This window comes from Nerophis ophidion, unplaced genomic scaffold (assembly GCF_033978795.1).
Source record: "Nerophis ophidion isolate RoL-2023_Sa unplaced genomic scaffold, RoL_Noph_v1.0 HiC_scaffold_30, whole genome shotgun sequence".
NCBI classification, from domain to species: Eukaryota; Metazoa; Chordata; class Actinopteri; order Syngnathiformes; family Syngnathidae; genus Nerophis; species Nerophis ophidion.
In genome coordinates this window covers 1147327-1165348 of record NW_026906952.1, presented here as the reverse complement: position 1 = coordinate 1165348, position 18022 = coordinate 1147327, and the positions used below count along the sequence as shown (strand labels likewise).

Below are 18022 nucleotides of genomic sequence, written 5' to 3'. Positions count from 1 at the left end.
ATTGTGTTGTCTGTCTAATTGTAATAAATGCAGACGAGGCGTGTTCAACGTTGACTCACACAGCGTGCTCATAACCACATTCTAGCTGTCTGCATGGCGACATACGACACCACTTCACGGGGCTACCGCGCATGCTCGTCACCAGTGTTGCATGCTGGGTAGTGTAGTTCTGAAAACTCCCTAGCCCAAAACATCACAACTATGACTCTTTGGCCCCGCCCCTACGGACGCATGCTTGGAAGACATGCGCTTTGCGGCAAAGTCCTCCTTTTCTCCACACACGCTTCTAAGCCTCGGCACATCTCCTCACATCGCTACTAACTACACTTTATTCATCCTCCGTGTCAGGATAAACTCCACTCGTCTCAGCCAAATTTGGAGATTATTAGGCCCGCTTAGCTTGATAGTTGTTTGAGCGCGCCAATTAGCTTAGCATGCTAGTTAGCTTAGCTTGTTAGCCGCTAACAAAGAGACGCGGATTTGATCAACACATCGCTTAGTTAAGATCAAGTGTGAGTGTAAAGTGTTGTGATTGTGTGAAAATGTGCGAAAGAACGATAGAAAAGTATGAGGAAGAACTTTGTTGTGTGAAAATGTGTGAAAGAACGATAGCAGAGTACAAAGAGGAACTTTCTCGGACAAAAGAAGAGAACGAGAGACTACGTCAACTATTGGAGGCTGTTTTCAAGAAACCTCAAGTTGTGTTACACAGAACAGGTTTGTTTACTTCTTACTCTCACATTTTTACTAACTTTATATTTCATCATGAACATGACGTGTTTGCAGCAGTCATTTCCATTAGATCAGGGGTGTCCAAACTTTTTCCACAGAGGGCCGAACACGGAAAAATGTAAGCATGCAGGGGCCATTTTGATATTTTTGATTTTCAAACCATAACAAAATATATGAATTTTTTTTTTAATCCTTAGGGCTCCTGGGGAGCATAAAGGGTCTCAGTCACTAAAATGTTAAAAAAAAGGTCAAATTATTATTTTTTTTAATTTAATGCTTACAGTAAATCTCTATATCAACTTGAGGTTGATATAAAGTAAAACAAATAAGGTTTTGTGCCTTTTCAGTCAAAGACGACTTGTTTTTTCATAGTAAAACTGAAATATGCAGTATTTAGATAGATAGATAGTACTTTATTGATTCCTTCAGGAGAGTTCCTTTATTTATCAATTCAAGCCCTCAAAGATCAATAATGCAGGACACCATTGATTTTAATTATTTAATATTTTTGAGTAATCACAGTGAAAAGTTAAATAAAATCCTACTAAATATATTTGAGATCCGAAAGGTTCCCCACTCATAAAGTGATGCATTTTTATTAGATTTTTTTTTTTTTTACTTTTAACACTTAAATTTAAAGATAAACTTCGGATATATCTGTCGATTTTAAGTTTGAACTATTATTTAGTTTATTTTATGCTCTTTTATCCAAATTTTGATGTTTTTATATGGCAACCACACAACATATGCAATATTTTTCTACATAAAACATGGGGAAAAAAAACAAATAAAGACACGAAGGAAAAAAAACTGCCTGAATGGCAGCTTTGTGTCAACATTGCCACGTTTTCTCATTATATTTCACCTCATTCCACTTTTTTTAAATGTGTTTTTGAATTTTTGCAATACTATCAATTTTGCAATTTTTGCAGAATGTGTGGCGGGTGGGTAAACGATTAGCTGCGGGCCGCAAATGGCCCTCGGGCCGCACTTTGGACACTCCTGCATTAGATAATGTCCAAATAGAGGTGATTTGGCACACTTATAATTAAAAAAACAAAAATAATGTTGTTTTTCATCAGATATGTAGTAGTATTGTATATGTCAGTGGTTCTCAAACTTTTTTTGTCATCCCCCACTTTGGACAAGGGGGAGTTTTCAAGCCCCACCTGCCCCCATCGCCACAACAGAACGCTAATGGGGCGGCATAGCTCGGTTGGTAGAGCAGCCGTGCCAGCAACTTGAGGGTTGCAGGTTCGATTCCTGCTTCCGCCATCCTAGTCACTGCCGTTGTGTCCTTGTGCAAGACACTTTACCCACCTGCTCCCAGTGCCACCCACACTGGTTTAAATGTAACTTTGATATTGGGTTTCACTATGTAAGGCGCTTTGAGTCACTAGAGCGAAGCGCTATATAAATATAATTCACTAATGCCAAGCTTAACATTTTCAAATGTATTGAACATCAAGTAACATTCATGTCAGGGTTTCCCACACATTCATTTATTTGTGGCGGCTCGCCACGAAAGAATTACGGCCGCTACAAATAAAAAATAAAAAAACATTTTCGGCTTTTGACTCGCTTGACCGCTCATAAAAGCAGTGGGACTCTGTCTGTGAATGGAGCTTGTAGTTACATATTATGTAAATATGATATAAATATGTACATAAAGTGTTGTAATTATATTCCAACTCCGCGTTCTTCTTGGTCATTGCCGCCGCAAGAATATAATAATGAAAAAATGTTTTTAAGTGAAATTCCCTCCCGTTCCTCGCGCCCCACCTGTCATGTCTCTATTCCCCACAGGTGGGGCCCGCCCCACACTTTGAGAAACGCTGGTATATGTGGACGGGGGCCCTGCTTTGGTAATAATGTGTACCCCTCTCAGAGATCATATTTAGTTCCACTTCCAACATTCACATGATGGAAAATAAGATGAGATGGTAAAACGTGAACAGTTGTGGAACCTTTTTACTCGGGGGGGGTGACGGGATCTCGTTGGAAGCGCGATGTATGAGCAGACGCTGTTTAGGTAAAACAAAAAGGTGTCTGCCAATTTAGTTTACAATGTCATTACGTCAGTAGTTGTCAAACTTTTTTAACCAAGTACCACCTCAGAAAATACTTGGATTTCCAAGTACCACCATCATGAACAGCATTAAAATACAGTAGCATAGTAGGCCTTAATTATTCATTAAAAACAAGGACACATTATTTAACGAGTATATTTAATCATTTTAAATACTGTTGCATTACACACAGTTTGAACAGTAACACTGTGTTTGCATGTAGGAATTGATTGAATGATTGATTGATACTTTTATTAGTAGATTGCACAGTTCAGTACATATTCCGTACAATTGAACACCCGAATAAGTTTTTCAACTTGTTTAAGTCGGGGTCCACGTTAATCAATTCATGTTACAAAATGAATTGATTGGAAAATAAAAGACTGTACTTAAATATTACATAGTGCACACTAGATAGATTCTGGTGCGCACCAGATAGTTTCTAGGATGCAGCTTCCTCAGTTGACCTCTGACCTGGTCCACAAAGATGACTAATGTCTGGTGGAGGAATAGGGGGTTGCAACCATGGCTGGGGGGGAGAAGACGAGGGGGTGGCTGCGATGAGGAAAGGGCTAAAAAGGCAGTAAAAACTTTTTAAACAAAGTGTTTGCTCGTGACGTTTTCTGAAATTTGTAGGTATATTCTTGCTATCGTTTTCAGAAGGTATAATATTGTGTTTCAGAGATATGCTTTGACATTTTTGCCGATGACATCTATTAAACAAGACAAGGAGCAAAGAAATCAAACACAGACAGGATTCAATTTAGCTCATGAGGAGAAACGTCCTGGCTGCAACTTCGTACAGTTTCCCACCACGCTCTGACGAGGGAGTTCCACGCGTCCTCTTTCCTTTGGGCCTTTTCTGATTACATAGCTGCAGATGTTTCTAAAGGGAGGGGGGGTCGTAAACTGCTGTCGCACTCGATCATAAACAGCTAAAAGAAAAGGTGCCTTGTGCTGCGTCAGGTCTGCTCCCTCTCCGCTTTGTAGCTCTTGGGTCAAGAAAAGGTCTCCTGTGGCTGTCAATAGATCAAAGAAACCGACACCTCCATGTTGCATCCCATTGCAGACAGTGGAGTTTTACAAGCCTTTTGTTTGATAAGATGAAATACAGTTTTTGTCTTCTCGCAGGGGACCTGAACTCAATGGAACACAAAGTTGTTTTATAACTTATATACAATTATTCTGACAATTTTGTTATTATTGTTGATATTATCTGGAATCAATTATTGGTCGCAGTAAAGTAGCAAATTGGGTAGTTTTTAGCTCTAAAAGGGGTATTTCAACAAGTAAACAGTACAGTAGGTACTAGGTTTATACATGTGTAATGCCCATAAGGGTATTCCAGTACAATATGCCGAGATGAGATGTGTAAATATCAAAATATTACTTGAAATCAATTTTTGGCAGCAGTAAAGTGGTTGTTTTGGTATATTTTAGCTTTGTAAAGGGTATTTCTACAAGTATACAGTACAGTAGGTACTTGATTTATATATATGTAATGCCCATAAGAGTATTTAGTAAAATATGCAGAGATGAGATGTGTCAGTATCAAAATATTACTTAAAATACATTTTTGGCAGCAGTAAAGTGGCCATTTGGGTAGATATTTGCTCTAAAAATGGTATTTCAACAAGTAAACGGTACAGTAGGTACTTGATTTTGATACATGTAATGCTCATAAGGGTATTTTAGTAAACTATGCAGAGATGAGATTTGTCAGTATCTAAATATTACTTGAAATCAAATTTTGGCAGCAGCAGAGTGGTTGTTTTGGTATATTTTAGCTTTGTAAAGGGTATTTCTACAAGTATACAGTACAGTAGGTACTTTATTTATATATATATGTAATGTCCATAAGAGTATTCTAGTAAAATATGCAGAGATGAGATGTGTCAATATCAAACTATTACTTAAAATACAATTTTGGCAGCAACCAAGTGGTCAGTTGGGCAGATATTTGCTCTAAAAAGGGCATTTCAACAAGTAAACAGTACAGTAGGTACTTGATATTGATATATGTAATGCTCATAAGGGTATTCTAGTAAAATGCGTGTGTGTAAATACGCGATGTGTAAATATCAAAATATTACATCAAATCACTTTTTGCTTCAAGATTGTTTATTGTCATATGCACAGTTAAACAGACAGTTTGCCGTACAATGAAAATCTTACTTTGCTAGTCCACCCTTCAACAAGTCACACGGTACTTAGCTAAAAATAAAAAATAAAAATGTATATACAAGGCACAGTAAGTAACATAACATTATTGCACATTCTGATTGACAGTCAACAGTATAAATATGGGGTTTTCACCCTGTCCACCTTTGTCCCCGCTATGTACAGAGGTGTGTACTGTGCACTCCTTCTCCATGGGTCAATAATCATCTCCTTGGTCTTGTTTGTGTTCAAGGAGAGATTATTATCCTGACACCAGGCCACCAGTTCCGCTACCTCCCTTCTGTACACTGCCTCAGATCCCCCGGTGATCAGTCCGACGACCGTAGTATCCTCTGCTAACTTGATGATAGTGGTGTTGTTCTGGGAGGCCACACAGTCGTGTGTGAAGAGGGTGTACAATAGGGGGCTCAGCACGCAGCCTTGGGGGGTCCCCTATGCCTAGAACCTTTGTGCCTGATGTCTGGTTGCCGAATCTGACTGACTGGGGCCAGTTTGTGAGAAAGTTCAGGACCCAGTCACAGAGAGTTGGTGTCAGACCAACAGTGAGGAGTTTAGCAGTGAGTTTTTGTGGGATGACCGTGTTAAAAGTAGAGCTGTAGTCGATGAATAATAGCCTGGCATAGGTGTCCTTGCCCTCTACGTGGGTGAGGGTGGTGTGGATGACGGGGTTGACTGCATCCTCAGTGGACCGGTTCTGCCGGTAGACAAACTGTAGAGCAGGGGTCACCAACTCGGTGACCGCGGGCACCGGTCACCTGTAAGGACCAGATAAGTCGCCCGCTGGCCTTTTCGAAAAATAGCTCAAATAGCAGCACTTACCAGTGAGCCGCCTCTATTTTCTAAATTTTATTTATTTACTAGCAAGCTGGTCTCGCTTTGCTTGACCTTTTTAATTCTAAGAGAAACAAAACTCAAATAGAATTGAAAAAATCCAAGAAAATATTTTAAAGACTTGGTCTTCACTTGTTTAAATACATTCATTTTTATTTTTTATTTGTTTCCTATAACTTTCAGAAAGACAATTCTAGAGAAAATATACAACCTTAAAATTGATTTTAGGATTTTTAAACACATTCACCTTTTTACCTTTTAAATTCCTTCCTCTTCTTTCCTGACAATTTAAATAAATGTTCAAGTTTTTTTTTTATTGTAAATAATTTTTATTGTCTGTATTGTATTGTGTTGTAAATATTCATGTTCGAAATAAACTAAAGAAAGAAAGAAAGAAAATAGGAATAATAAATACTTTTTAATTTAATTCTTCATTTTAGCTTCTGTTTTTTCGACGAAGAATATTTGTGAAATATTTCTTCAAACTTATTATGATTAAAATTCAAAAAAAATATTCTGGCAAATCTAGAAAATCTGTAGAATCAATTTTAAATCTTATTTCAAATTCTTTTGAATTTCTTTTAAAATGTTTGATCTAGAAAATCTAGAAGAAATAACGATTTGTCTTTGTTAGAAATATCGCTTGGTCCAATTTGTTATATATTCTAACAAAGTGCAGATTGAATTTTAACCTATTCAAAACATGTCATCAAAACTCTAAAATTAATATTAATCAGGAAAAATGACTAATGATGTTACATAAATAATTTTTTTAATTTTTTCAAAAAGATTCAAATTAGCTAGTTTTTCTCTTCCTTTTTTTTGTTTGAATTTTGAATTTCAAAGAGTCGAAATTGAAGATAAATTATGTTTCAAAGTTTAATTTTCATTTTTTTCGTATTTTCTCTTCTTTTAAACCGTTCAATTAAGTGTTTTTTCACAATTTATTCTCTACAAAAAAACTTTCCGTGAAAGGAAAAAAAAGTTAGGACGGAATGACTGACAGAAATACCCATTTATATATATATTTATATATATATATATTTATATATATATATATATATATATATATATATATATATATATATATATATATATATATATATATATATATATATATATATATACATAGATTTATATATTAAAGGTAAATTGAGCAAATTGTCTATTTGTGGCAATTTATTTAAGTGTGTATCAAACTGGTAGCCCTTCGCATTGATCAGTACCCAAGAAGTAGCTCTTGGTTTCAAAAAGGTTGGTGACCCCTGCTGTAGAGGGTCCAGTGTGTCTGGGATGGTCTTCTTGATGTGTGACATGACTATCCTCTGGAAGCACTTCATCACTATTGGGGTGAGTGCAACAGACAGGTCACAGTGTTTTTCTTTGGCAGGGGCACGATGGTGGTGGTCTTGAAGCAGGTGGGCACAACAGCTTGTGTTAGTGACAAGTTGTATATGTCAGCAAGTACGTCAGCCAGCTCTGATGAACACACCCTGAGGGCCTGGCCAGAGATGTTGTCTGGGCCGACTGTCTTCCGTGGGTTTGTTTTCTTCAGAACTGTACGTACCTCTGCTGTTGTCACAGTGAGCGGTGGGTCCTGCGTGGGCTCCGTGGTCAGAACCCCTCTCTGTTAGTTGGTGTTGAGGACCTCGAAGCGGGCGTAGAACTCATTCAGCTCATCTGGCAGTGATTGTTGGCTGTTTGTGACCCCCCTGCTCCCCTGCTTGTAGTCTGTGATGTGTTGCAGGCCTTGCCACATGCGCCGGGAATCTGTGGTGGAGTAGAATCCCTCCAGCTTTTGTCTGCATTGTCCCTTGGCCTCGCTGATGGATTTACACAGGTCATATCTGGCCTTCTTGTAGTCCTCAGCGTTGCCTGAGACAAATGCAGTGGAGCGGGCATGTAGCTTGGACCGAACATTAATCCAGGGTTTTTGGTTTGGGTATATCTTGTATTGTTTTCTGGGAACAATGTTTTCCACACACGTACTGATGTAGCCAGTTACACCGGAAGCATGTTCCTCTATGTCAGGGGTCGGGAACCTTTTTGGCTGAGAGAGCCATTTAAGCAAAATATTTTAAAATGTATTTCCGTGAGAGCCATATAATATTTTTTAACACTGAATACAACAAAATGTCTGCATTATTAAGTAAGATCAACATTTATAGAGTATAATATGTCACAAACTCGCATGGCAGCAGTAGTAGTGGCACCAAGATGCAGGAACTAGGAGAGCGAAGAACAGGTAAGATGAGGAACGCGCAAGACAAGCAGAAATAGAAACATGCTGATTGGCAGCAGGTGTGGACCGGCGGCCAACCAACAGCAGGTATGGGGAAAAAACACAGCGCTCAGCGGTACAAACAGGAAATGGAAACAAAATAAGAGCACTGATGGAAAGTAAATACAAAACAAAGAAGCACGAACAGAAATGAAGTGACAGATCTTCACACAATAAGTCTCTTATTCTTTTTTAATAAAAGTTTCATTCGGAAGCTCACCGATGATGAATAAAATGCTTCTTACCATTAATGCGACTTCTTGAACAGGTGCGGTAGAAAACAGATGAATGGATTAAAATGTATGAAGTGAAGTGAAGTGAATTATATTTATTTAGCACTTTTCTCTAGTGACTCAAAGCGCTTTACATAGTGAAACTCATTATCTAAGTTACATTTAAACCAGTGTGGGTGGCACTGCGAGCAGGTGGGTAAAGTGTCTTGCCCAAGGACACAATGACAGGGACTAGGATGGCGGAAGCGGGGATCAAACCTGCAACCCTCAAGTTGCTGGCACAGCCACTGTATCAACCGAGCCATGCCGCCCCTAATACTGATTTTAAAAGATTCACAGCACAAGACAGAGAAAAAAAGACAAGTAAAATCGTTAAACGTTGACAATCCCTTATATTCCTTAGAACTGACCCATATATTCAAATGCAAATGACAGGTATGATTATTTTGTTGATTTTAAATTCTTAAAATCTGCCTGGAATATTTGTCCTCTATTCTGTTTACAATCATACGGAGCCCCTAAAGGGAGATGGATGTTTTGCGAGATCTTGCAATACTTTGGTATGAGAATGTTTTATATTTTGAACGTTATTTTTAACACTGTGATTACCAGCGGAATTATTCATTACTTATCATGTTAAGCAATGTCAGCTAAGATTTATCTAAGAGCCAGATGCAGTCATCAAAATAGCCACATCTGGCTCTAGAGCCATAGGTTCCCTACCCCTGCTCTAAATACACAGTACCATCATCCCTCTGAGCAGCAGTTTTGAACATGTCCCAGTCTGTACTCCCAAGGCAGTCCTGAAGCACTAGTTCAGTGTCTTCATTCCAAACTTGAACAGTTTTACTCACTGGGGGGGGCTTGCTTGAGACGCTGTCTGTACGCTGGATGTAGAAAAGCTGAGATGTGATCAGATAGTCCAAAGTGTGGTCTGGGTACAGCCTTGTAGGCTCCCCTCACGTTGCAGTACACCTGGTCCTGGGTGTTTATCTCCCTCGTAGTAAAGTTCACATATTGATGGTATTTTGGGAGGACACTCTTTAGGTGGTTAAAATCCCCAGCTGCCGTGAACGCAGCATCAGGGTGTGCGGTCTCTTGTTTACTGATGACGTCATGCAGCAGCTTCTGGGATGCTGTCCAAAACCCAGGTTTCCGTGTAAATAAGAGCACAGCATTCTCTCAGTTCACGTTGGGATGTAGTCCTGGTTCTCAGCTCATCCAGCTTGTTGTCGAGTGAGCGCACGTTAGCTAGCAGCAGGCTAGGTAGTGGTGGTTGTGTAGCTCTAGCCTTTAGCCTAGCATGTAGCCCCGCTGTCTTGTTGTTGTTGTTTTGTGGTTAGCTGGCTCTCGTTGTAGCAGAAAGTTGAAGTCCGTCAGACTAGAAGTGAGCTCTCAGTGAGCTTTTCCAATGTCCAGAAGTGCATCTCTGTTTTATCTCAGTGTTGCGTGCAAAAACTTTGCATTTAGGATGCAAATTAGTACTACAAACCCCGTTTCCATATGAGTTGGGAAATGGTGTTAGATGTAAATATAAACGGAATACAATGATTTGCAAATCCTTTTCAAGCCATATTCAGTTGAATATGCTACAAAGACAACATATTTGATGTTCAAACTGATAAACTTTTTTTTTTGCAAATAATCATTACCTTTAGAATTTGATGCCAGCAACACATGACAAAGAAGTTGGGAAAGGTGGTAATGAATACGGATTAAGTTGAGGAATGCTCATCAAACACTTATTTGGAACATCCCACAGGTGTGCAGGCTCATTGGGAACAGGTGGGTGCCATGATTGGGTATAAAAGCTGTTTCCGTGAAATGTTAAGTAATTCACAAACAAGGATTGGTAGAGTGTCATCATTTTGTAAGCAAATTGTCGAACAGTTTTAGAACAACATTTCTCAACAAGCTATTGCAAGGAATTTAGGGTTTTACCATCTACGGTCCGTAAAATCATCAAAAGGTTCAGAGAATCTGGGGAAATCACTGCACATAAGCGCTGATATTACGGACCTTTGATCCCTTAGGCCAGGGGTCAGGAACCTTTTTAGCTGAGAGAGCCATACAAGCCAAATATTTTAAAAAGTATTTCCGTGAGAGCCATATAATATTTTTTTTAAGACTGAATACAACTATTATTCTATCTTATTTCAATTATTGTGCAGAAATATTGGGAAATACATATCATATCAACATAATGCTTTTATTTCACAGAAACGAGCAATTTGTATAATTTTTAAAGTACGATATAGCGACCACACAAAACCACTTCATTAGGTCACAATTACTAAAACTAAAAGACATTGTAGAATTGAATAGTCTATTAATGCTGTTCAAAGCGAGAAATACAATTCTTCCAAAGGACGTACAAAAGTTGTGTGTTCACATCTGAAGATGAGAACCACAGAAGGCCGTATGACTTTAAACATCCAAGAGTGCCAACAAATTTGAAACAAATGTGCTTGTCTGTTGTTGCTGTGAAAGCAAGATGTTCTCGAAACAAAGACTTAAAAAGCTGTGAGAATACCTTTGTTTTTAAAAAGAGTTACAAAAAGAGAAAACTGGAATTATATCAAACTGAATTTTGATTTAGATTGGACGTGTCATTGTGAAAATACTTAAAGGAAAATTGAAAAGTATGTTGGAGTTCGGGTGTTGTTGGAGGGAACAGTTATAAAGTCATCGAAAATAATTGGTGTTAAAAAGGGGGGCAGATAAATATAAGATTATTATTCTTCCATCTGCTCCTTTCTGATCATGGAAATGTATAAGAAACAAAAAAAACAATGAAAGTGTCAATTGTACGTGGCTTGTATATATGCATTTTAATGAAAGGAATAACAATAAATGATGATGATGCATTCATTTTTAAGTAAGTCCAACATTTTTTTGAGTATAATAAGTCTCTTATTATTTTTAATAACATTGTTATTCTGAAGCTAACCAACAATAAATAAAATACTTCTTACCATTAATGCGACTTCTTGAACAGGTGCGGTAGAAACCGGATGGATGGATTAAAATGCATGAAAATATTTTATATTTTGAACGTTCTTTTTGACACTGTGATTACCGGCAGAATTATTCATTACTTACCATGTTTAGCAATGTCAGCTAAGATTTATCTGAGAGCCAGGTGCAGTCATCAAAAGAGCCCCATCTGGCTCTAGAGCCATAGGTTCCCTACCCCTGCCTTAGGCGGTACTGCATCAAAAACTGACATCAGTGTGTAAAAGATATCACCACAGGGGCTCAGGAACACTTCATAAAACCACAGTCAGTAACTACAGTTGGTCGCTACATCTGTAAGTGCAAGTTAAAACTCTACTATGCAAAGCCAAACCCATTTACCAACAACACCCTGAAACACCGCCGGCTTGGCTGGGCCCGAGCTCATCTAAGATGGACTGATGCAAAGTGGAAAAGTGTTCTGTGGTCTGACGAGTCTTCATTTCAAATTATATTTGGAAACTGTGGATGTGGGGTACTCCGGAACAAAGAGGAAAATAACCATCCGGATTGTTATAGGCGCAAAGTTGAAAAGCCAGCATGTGTGATGGTATGGGGGTGTATTAGTGCCCAAGGCATGGGTAACTTACACATGTGTGATGGTATGGGGGTGTATTAGTGCCCAAGGCATGGGTAACTTACACATCTGTGATGGTATGGGGGTGTATTAGTGCCCAAGGCATGGGTAACTTACACATGTGTGATGGTATGGGGGTGTATTAGTGAACAAGACATGGGTAACTTACACATGTGTGATGGTATGGGGGTGTATTAGTGCCCAAGGCATGGGTAACTTACACATGTGTGATGGTATGGGGGTGTATTAGTGCCCAAGGCATGGGTAACTTACACATGTGTGATGGTATGGGGGTGTATTAGTGCCCAAGGCATGGGTAAATTACACATCTGTGATGGTATGGGGGTGTATTAGTGCCCAAGGCATGGGTAAATTACACATGTGTGATGGTATGGGGGTGTATTAGTGCCCAAGAGATGGGTAACTTACACATGTGTGATGGTATGGGGGTGTATTAGTGCCCAAGGCATGGGTAACTTACACATCTGTGATGGTATGGGGGTGTATTAGTGCCCAAGGCATGGGTAACTTACACATGTGTGATGGTATGGGGGTGTATTAGTGCCCAAGGCATGGGTAACTTACACATGTGTGATGGTATGGGGGTGTATTAGTGCCCAAGGCATGGGTAAATTACACATGTGTGATGGTATGGGGGTGTATTAGTGAACAAGACATGGGTAACTTACACATGTGTGATGGTATGGGGGTGTATTAGTGCCCAAGGCATGGGTAACTTACACATCTGTGAAGGCACCATTAATGCTGAATGGTCCATACAGGTTTTGGAGCAACATATGTTGTCATCCAAGCAACGTTATCATGGATGCCCCTGCGTATTTCAGCAAAACAATGCCAAGCCACGTGTTACAACAGCGTGGCTTTGTAGTGAAATAGTGCATGTACTAGACTGGCCTGCCTGCAGTCCAGACATGTCTCCCATGGAAAATGTGTGGCGCATTATGAAGTGTAAAATACGACAACAAGACCCCGGACTGGGCTTCACGGTGGAAGAAGGGTTAGTGCGTCTGCCTCACAATACGAAGGTCCTGTAGTCTTGGGTTCAATCCCAGGCTCTGGATCTTTCTGTGTGGAGTTTGCATGTTCTCCCCGTGAATGCGTGGGTTCCCTCCGGGTACTCCGGCTTCCTCCTACTTCCAAAGACATGCACCTGGGGATAGGTTGATTGGCAACACTAAATTGGCCCTAGTGTGTGAATGTGAGTGTGAATGTTGTCTGTCTATCTGTGTTGGCCCTGCCATGAGGTGGAGACTTGTCCGGGATGTCCCACGCCTTCCACCCGATTGTGGCTGAGATGGGTGCCGGCGACCCCAAAAGGGAATAAGCGGTGGGAAATGGATGGATGGAAGACCCCGGACTGTTGAACGACTGAAGCTCTACATAAAACTAGAATGGGAAAGAATTCCACTTTCAAAGCTTCAACAATTAGTTTCCTCAGTTCCCAAACGTTTATTGAGTGTTGTTAAAAGAAAAGGTGATGTAACACAGTGGTGAACATGCCCTTTCCCAACTACTTTGGCACGTGTTGCAGCCATGAAATTCTAAGTTAATTATTATTTGCAACAAAAAAAAAAAGTTTATGAGTTTGAACATCAAATGTTTTGTCTTTTTTTAGTGCATTCAACTGAATATGGGTTGAAAAGTATTTGCAAATCATTGTATTCTGTTTATATTTACATCTAACACAATTTCCCAACTCATATGGAAACGGGGTTTGCATAATAAATAAAAAACGTAAATGTTGTCAGGAGGACGACGCAAAGACGTCAGTCACGGGGGCGGCGCCATCTTGAAAAAAAGTCATTGTTGATATAATATGCCTTATTTTTTTGATGAGTTCAGTGATTATTGACTAGATTATTACTTTGGGAATGTGAGAGAAGAAGAGTTGTGGTCTTGTGAGAATTGTCTGCATTCACACACAATTCCTTGAACAATTGCCTCATCTACTTATTATTATTATTATTATTATTATTATTATTAAATGTATCTTACCATATTGCTGAAAGTTTTAACTTCCCCTTGGGGATTAATAAAGTACCGTATTTCCTTGAATTGCCGCCGGGGCGCTAATTAATGTAAAACCTCTTCTCACTCCGGCACTTACCAAAGGCATGCGGTGTATTTAGGCCTGCGCTTAAAAATTTGAGTGCGATGTAAGGATACATCATGAAAAGCACATTTAATAAAAAACAGTTATTATGGTCTTACCTTTACTTATAAATGATGTCTATGCGCAGCTCCTTCTGATCAAAAGCATCGATAACTTGTTTATAGAAGTCTTCCTTATCTTTCTTCAGTTTTAAAAGTCTCTCTGTCTCGATGGAGATCTTCCATTATTACCTCCTGCTTCGATTGAAAGTCCAGTTTAGAAAACTGTTTTATTTTAGATATATGTAATCCTCCATGTTAAAAGTGCAAGCGAGAGGAAAAAATAAACACACACTGCTCACTCTTGCTGCTTGTTGTCACTTCTTCTGCAGCCGAGTAGTCACAAGAAGGATCACTAGCGCCCTCTACCACCAGGAGGCGGGAGTCACTAAATGACTCATATTTGACACACGCAGCTACGGTAAATTAATAAAACATAGCTGCTTACTGTTCTTTTTAGCATATTCAATAGCTTGGACCTTAAATCCTACTGAATAGCTCTTAATCTTCTTCCCTTCATGCGATTTCAAATGATTGAAATCAGTCTCCTCCATTTTGAAAATGATGACAGGTGAAGTGTCACTCGTGACGTGACGAGTTTGACCTGGCGGGAATTGTAGGCATATGCTAATTATTTGGCGAAACGAGTTTGACCCGGCTTTAATCCTGAGCCGGCGGTAATGCTAAGCATGCGCTAATTAGTTTGCGAAACGTGTTTGACCCGGCAGTAATTCTAGGCAGGTGCATACTATATACCCGGCGGCAATTCAAGGAAATACGGTCTGTCTGATACTGATTCTGATTGAATGTGTGGACTGCATGAATGATGCCTTCTCAGTTCTCACTCTAACGCAATTTGAATGTCTAGAAACGCACTAAATTAATATAATCCATTATTACTAATATTAATAAGGTTAAAAAGTTATCTTTTGAAGGTGTAGTCAGTAATCTGATTACTTCTTCCCAGTTTAACTGTGGTGACACTATCTAAATGAAAGCAAAACAGATGTCATCTTTCTTGGCCAACATGTTGACTGTGTTCATGCTTCTTTTATAACGGACATGTCTCTTAAGATGAATAGGAAAATGACTAATTATTGTCCACCAGCAGGGGGAGCTCATCACTAGTACTACTGTGTGGAAGCTGGCATGTGGTACATTATTTCCTGTGTGTGTATGACTTATTCAGAGGGAGAACAGCACACTTTCATGTATGGCGTCTACCATTAAGGATTGCAGGAATGACTTTTAGGATGTTTTTATATGAATAAGGTGGATTGGATGTTGGCCTAGGAAGGTATTCCCCTGAAGGTCTTCTTCATGTGTCAGCTGGAAGTACCCTGACTGCTGTGAGGGGAAACTAATGAGATTGTGAAATAATTTCTTGGTGTAGGACAATGTCTCATGTGACTGAGCAAAGCTGGACTTTTCTGAAGAATGTTTGTTTTCTCCTGTTCCGCAGACCTCAATAAAGAACATCTTCCTCATGAGCAGGAAGAAGAGCCACAGCCCCACCACATTAAAGAGGAAAAAGAGGTACCACATTCCCAACACATTAAAGACGGAGGAGAGGACCCACAGCCCCCCCACAATAAAGCGAAACATGAGACGCCACAGACCCATAATGTTAAACTGACCCTTCACATTAAAGGGCAAGCGGAGGACCCACTGAACTTACACATCAAAAAGGAAGAGGATGACCTACTGACCCCTCACTTTAAGGAGCAAGAGAACCCACTGAACCCTCACATTAAAGAGGAAGAGGAGGACTCACTGACCCCTCACTTTAAAGAGGAAGAGGAGGACCAAGAGGCGCCGCACATTAAAGAGGAAGAGGAGGAAGAGGGCATCAGTCAGCCTAAATGGTTGGAGGAGTTCCCAGTGACTGGTGTCCCTGTGAAGAGTGAAGATGATGAGGTGAAAGGTGAAAGTGAGGAGAGGGGAGGGGGGGAGCCTCCAAGCAGCAGCTCAACACAACACATGACAACAGAAGCTGATGGAGACCACTGTGGAGGATCACAAGCAGACAAGCTCTTAGCTCCACTATCAGATAGTGAGGACACAACGTCACACTCTCCTGACACTGATGATGAAGACTCTAAAGATGATAAGACATGTCACACTGACAACACTCACTTCACATCTTCTCACTGTCACAAAACCCTTAAATACCGTCGTAGTCTGAAAAGACACATGAGAACACACACTGGAGAAAAACCTTTTGCATGTTCAATCTGCGGTAAAGATTTTACTCAGAGGCCAGATTTTAAAGTACACATGAGAACACACACTGGTGAAAAACATTTTTCCTGTTCAACCTGTGGTAAAGGTTTTGCACACAGTAGCAAATTGAAAAGACACATGAGAACACACACTGGTGAAAAACCTTTTTCCTGTTCAATCTGTAGTAAAGGTTTTACACGAAGTCAGAGTTTGAAAGAACACATGAGAACACACACTGGTGAAAAACCTTTTTCCTGTTCAAACTGTGGTAGAGGTTTTACACGAAGTCAGAGTTTGAAAGAACACATGAAAATACACACTGGTGAAAAACCTTTTTCCTGTTCAATCTGTGGTAAAGGTTTTACACATACTAACAAATGGAAAAGACACATGAGAATACACACTGAGGAAAAACCTTTTTCCTGTTCAACCTGTGGTAAAGGTTTTACAGAAAGTCAGAGTTTGAAAGTACACATGAGAACACACACTGGTGAAAAACCTTTTTCCTGTTCAACCTGTGGTAAAGGTTTTACAGAAAGTCAGAGTTTGAAAGTACACATGAGAAGACACACTGGTGAAAAACCTTTTTCCTGTTCAACCTGTGGTAAAGGTTTTACAGTAGGTCAGAGTTTGAAAGTACACATGAGAACACACACTGGTGAAAAACCTTTTTCCTGTTCAACCTGTGGTAAAGGTTTTACACACAGTCAGAGTTTGAAAGTACACATGAGAACACACACTGGTGAAAAATCACATTCCTGTTCAATCTGCAACAGAAGCTTTAGTGAGCGATCAACCCTTGTAGCACACATGAGAAGACACCCAGGAGAGAAAGTGTTGAGTTGCAGTGTGTGTGGTGAAAGATTGTCTTCTAAGTACCAGTGTAAGAAACACAAGTGTGCTGGTGAGAACAGCAGCAGCAAATGAAACTGCAGGATTTGAAATAAACTGTCCAGACTTTCATTTTGACTTTCTAACAACATCAGCACATATAACATGTGTGACGTTGTTGTTTGTCTAACACAATCTTGTTAACATGCTTCTATATTTACACACCATTTTTTCAGCCCATTGTATGCATTATCATGCAACATTGTTTAGTTTTATATTGACATACATTATTGCAAGAGGAACAATTTTACAAAAATGGTCAGTAAATCCAAAAAAGTACAAAATATGTGATACATTCAAATTCCATTTAATGTACAAACAATTTGTACAAAATTATTCCCTTTTAAAATGTGTGACTGTATGTGTAACATTGTTGTTTCTGTAACACTATTTTAATATGCTTCTACATTTGAAGATTGGATATTTTGTATTAGTGTTTTTTTTAGTCGAGTACCTACATTAATATGCAACATTGTATACCTTAATTAAAAATTTAACAGAACAATTTGACTGAAAAGGTGAGAGTAAAAGAGTACAAGACATATTTTAAATACATTTAAAAAGATGCAAGTGTATATATATTCATCATACAACATTAGACTTATTCATAATAGTGTTTTTATAGGTGTTTGAAATATTGAAGTGTGACATATTTTTATTTGTAATTGTTAATAATCCCATAGATTAGCACCTTTATATGATATACATATGTACTGGTTCACATCTGAAACATCTTCTGGACCACTTCAGGAAGCATATTATTACTTACTTTATACATCATCTGAACAGTTGTCTTTTATACAATTTTAAAATGTGT

The 18022-nt window shown here is 39.1% G+C and overlaps 2 protein-coding genes across 2 annotated transcripts in view; one reads left to right on the top strand and one right to left on the bottom strand.

The window, feature by feature from the left end:
* LOC133546517 (zinc finger protein 510-like) overlaps nucleotides 1-18022 on the bottom strand; it is a 117977-nt gene that overhangs the window by 20310 nt on the left and 79645 nt on the right. The window lies entirely within an intron of this gene.
* On the top strand, nucleotides 203-17277 carry LOC133546509 (gastrula zinc finger protein XlCGF57.1-like). The gene is made up of 2 exons (XM_061892281.1): nucleotides 203-717; nucleotides 15554-17277. Exons 1-2 carry the CDS (start codon nucleotides 543-545, stop codon nucleotides 17239-17241), a joined length of 1863 nt encoding a protein of 620 aa, XP_061748265.1. The 5' UTR covers nucleotides 203-542; the 3' UTR covers nucleotides 17242-17277.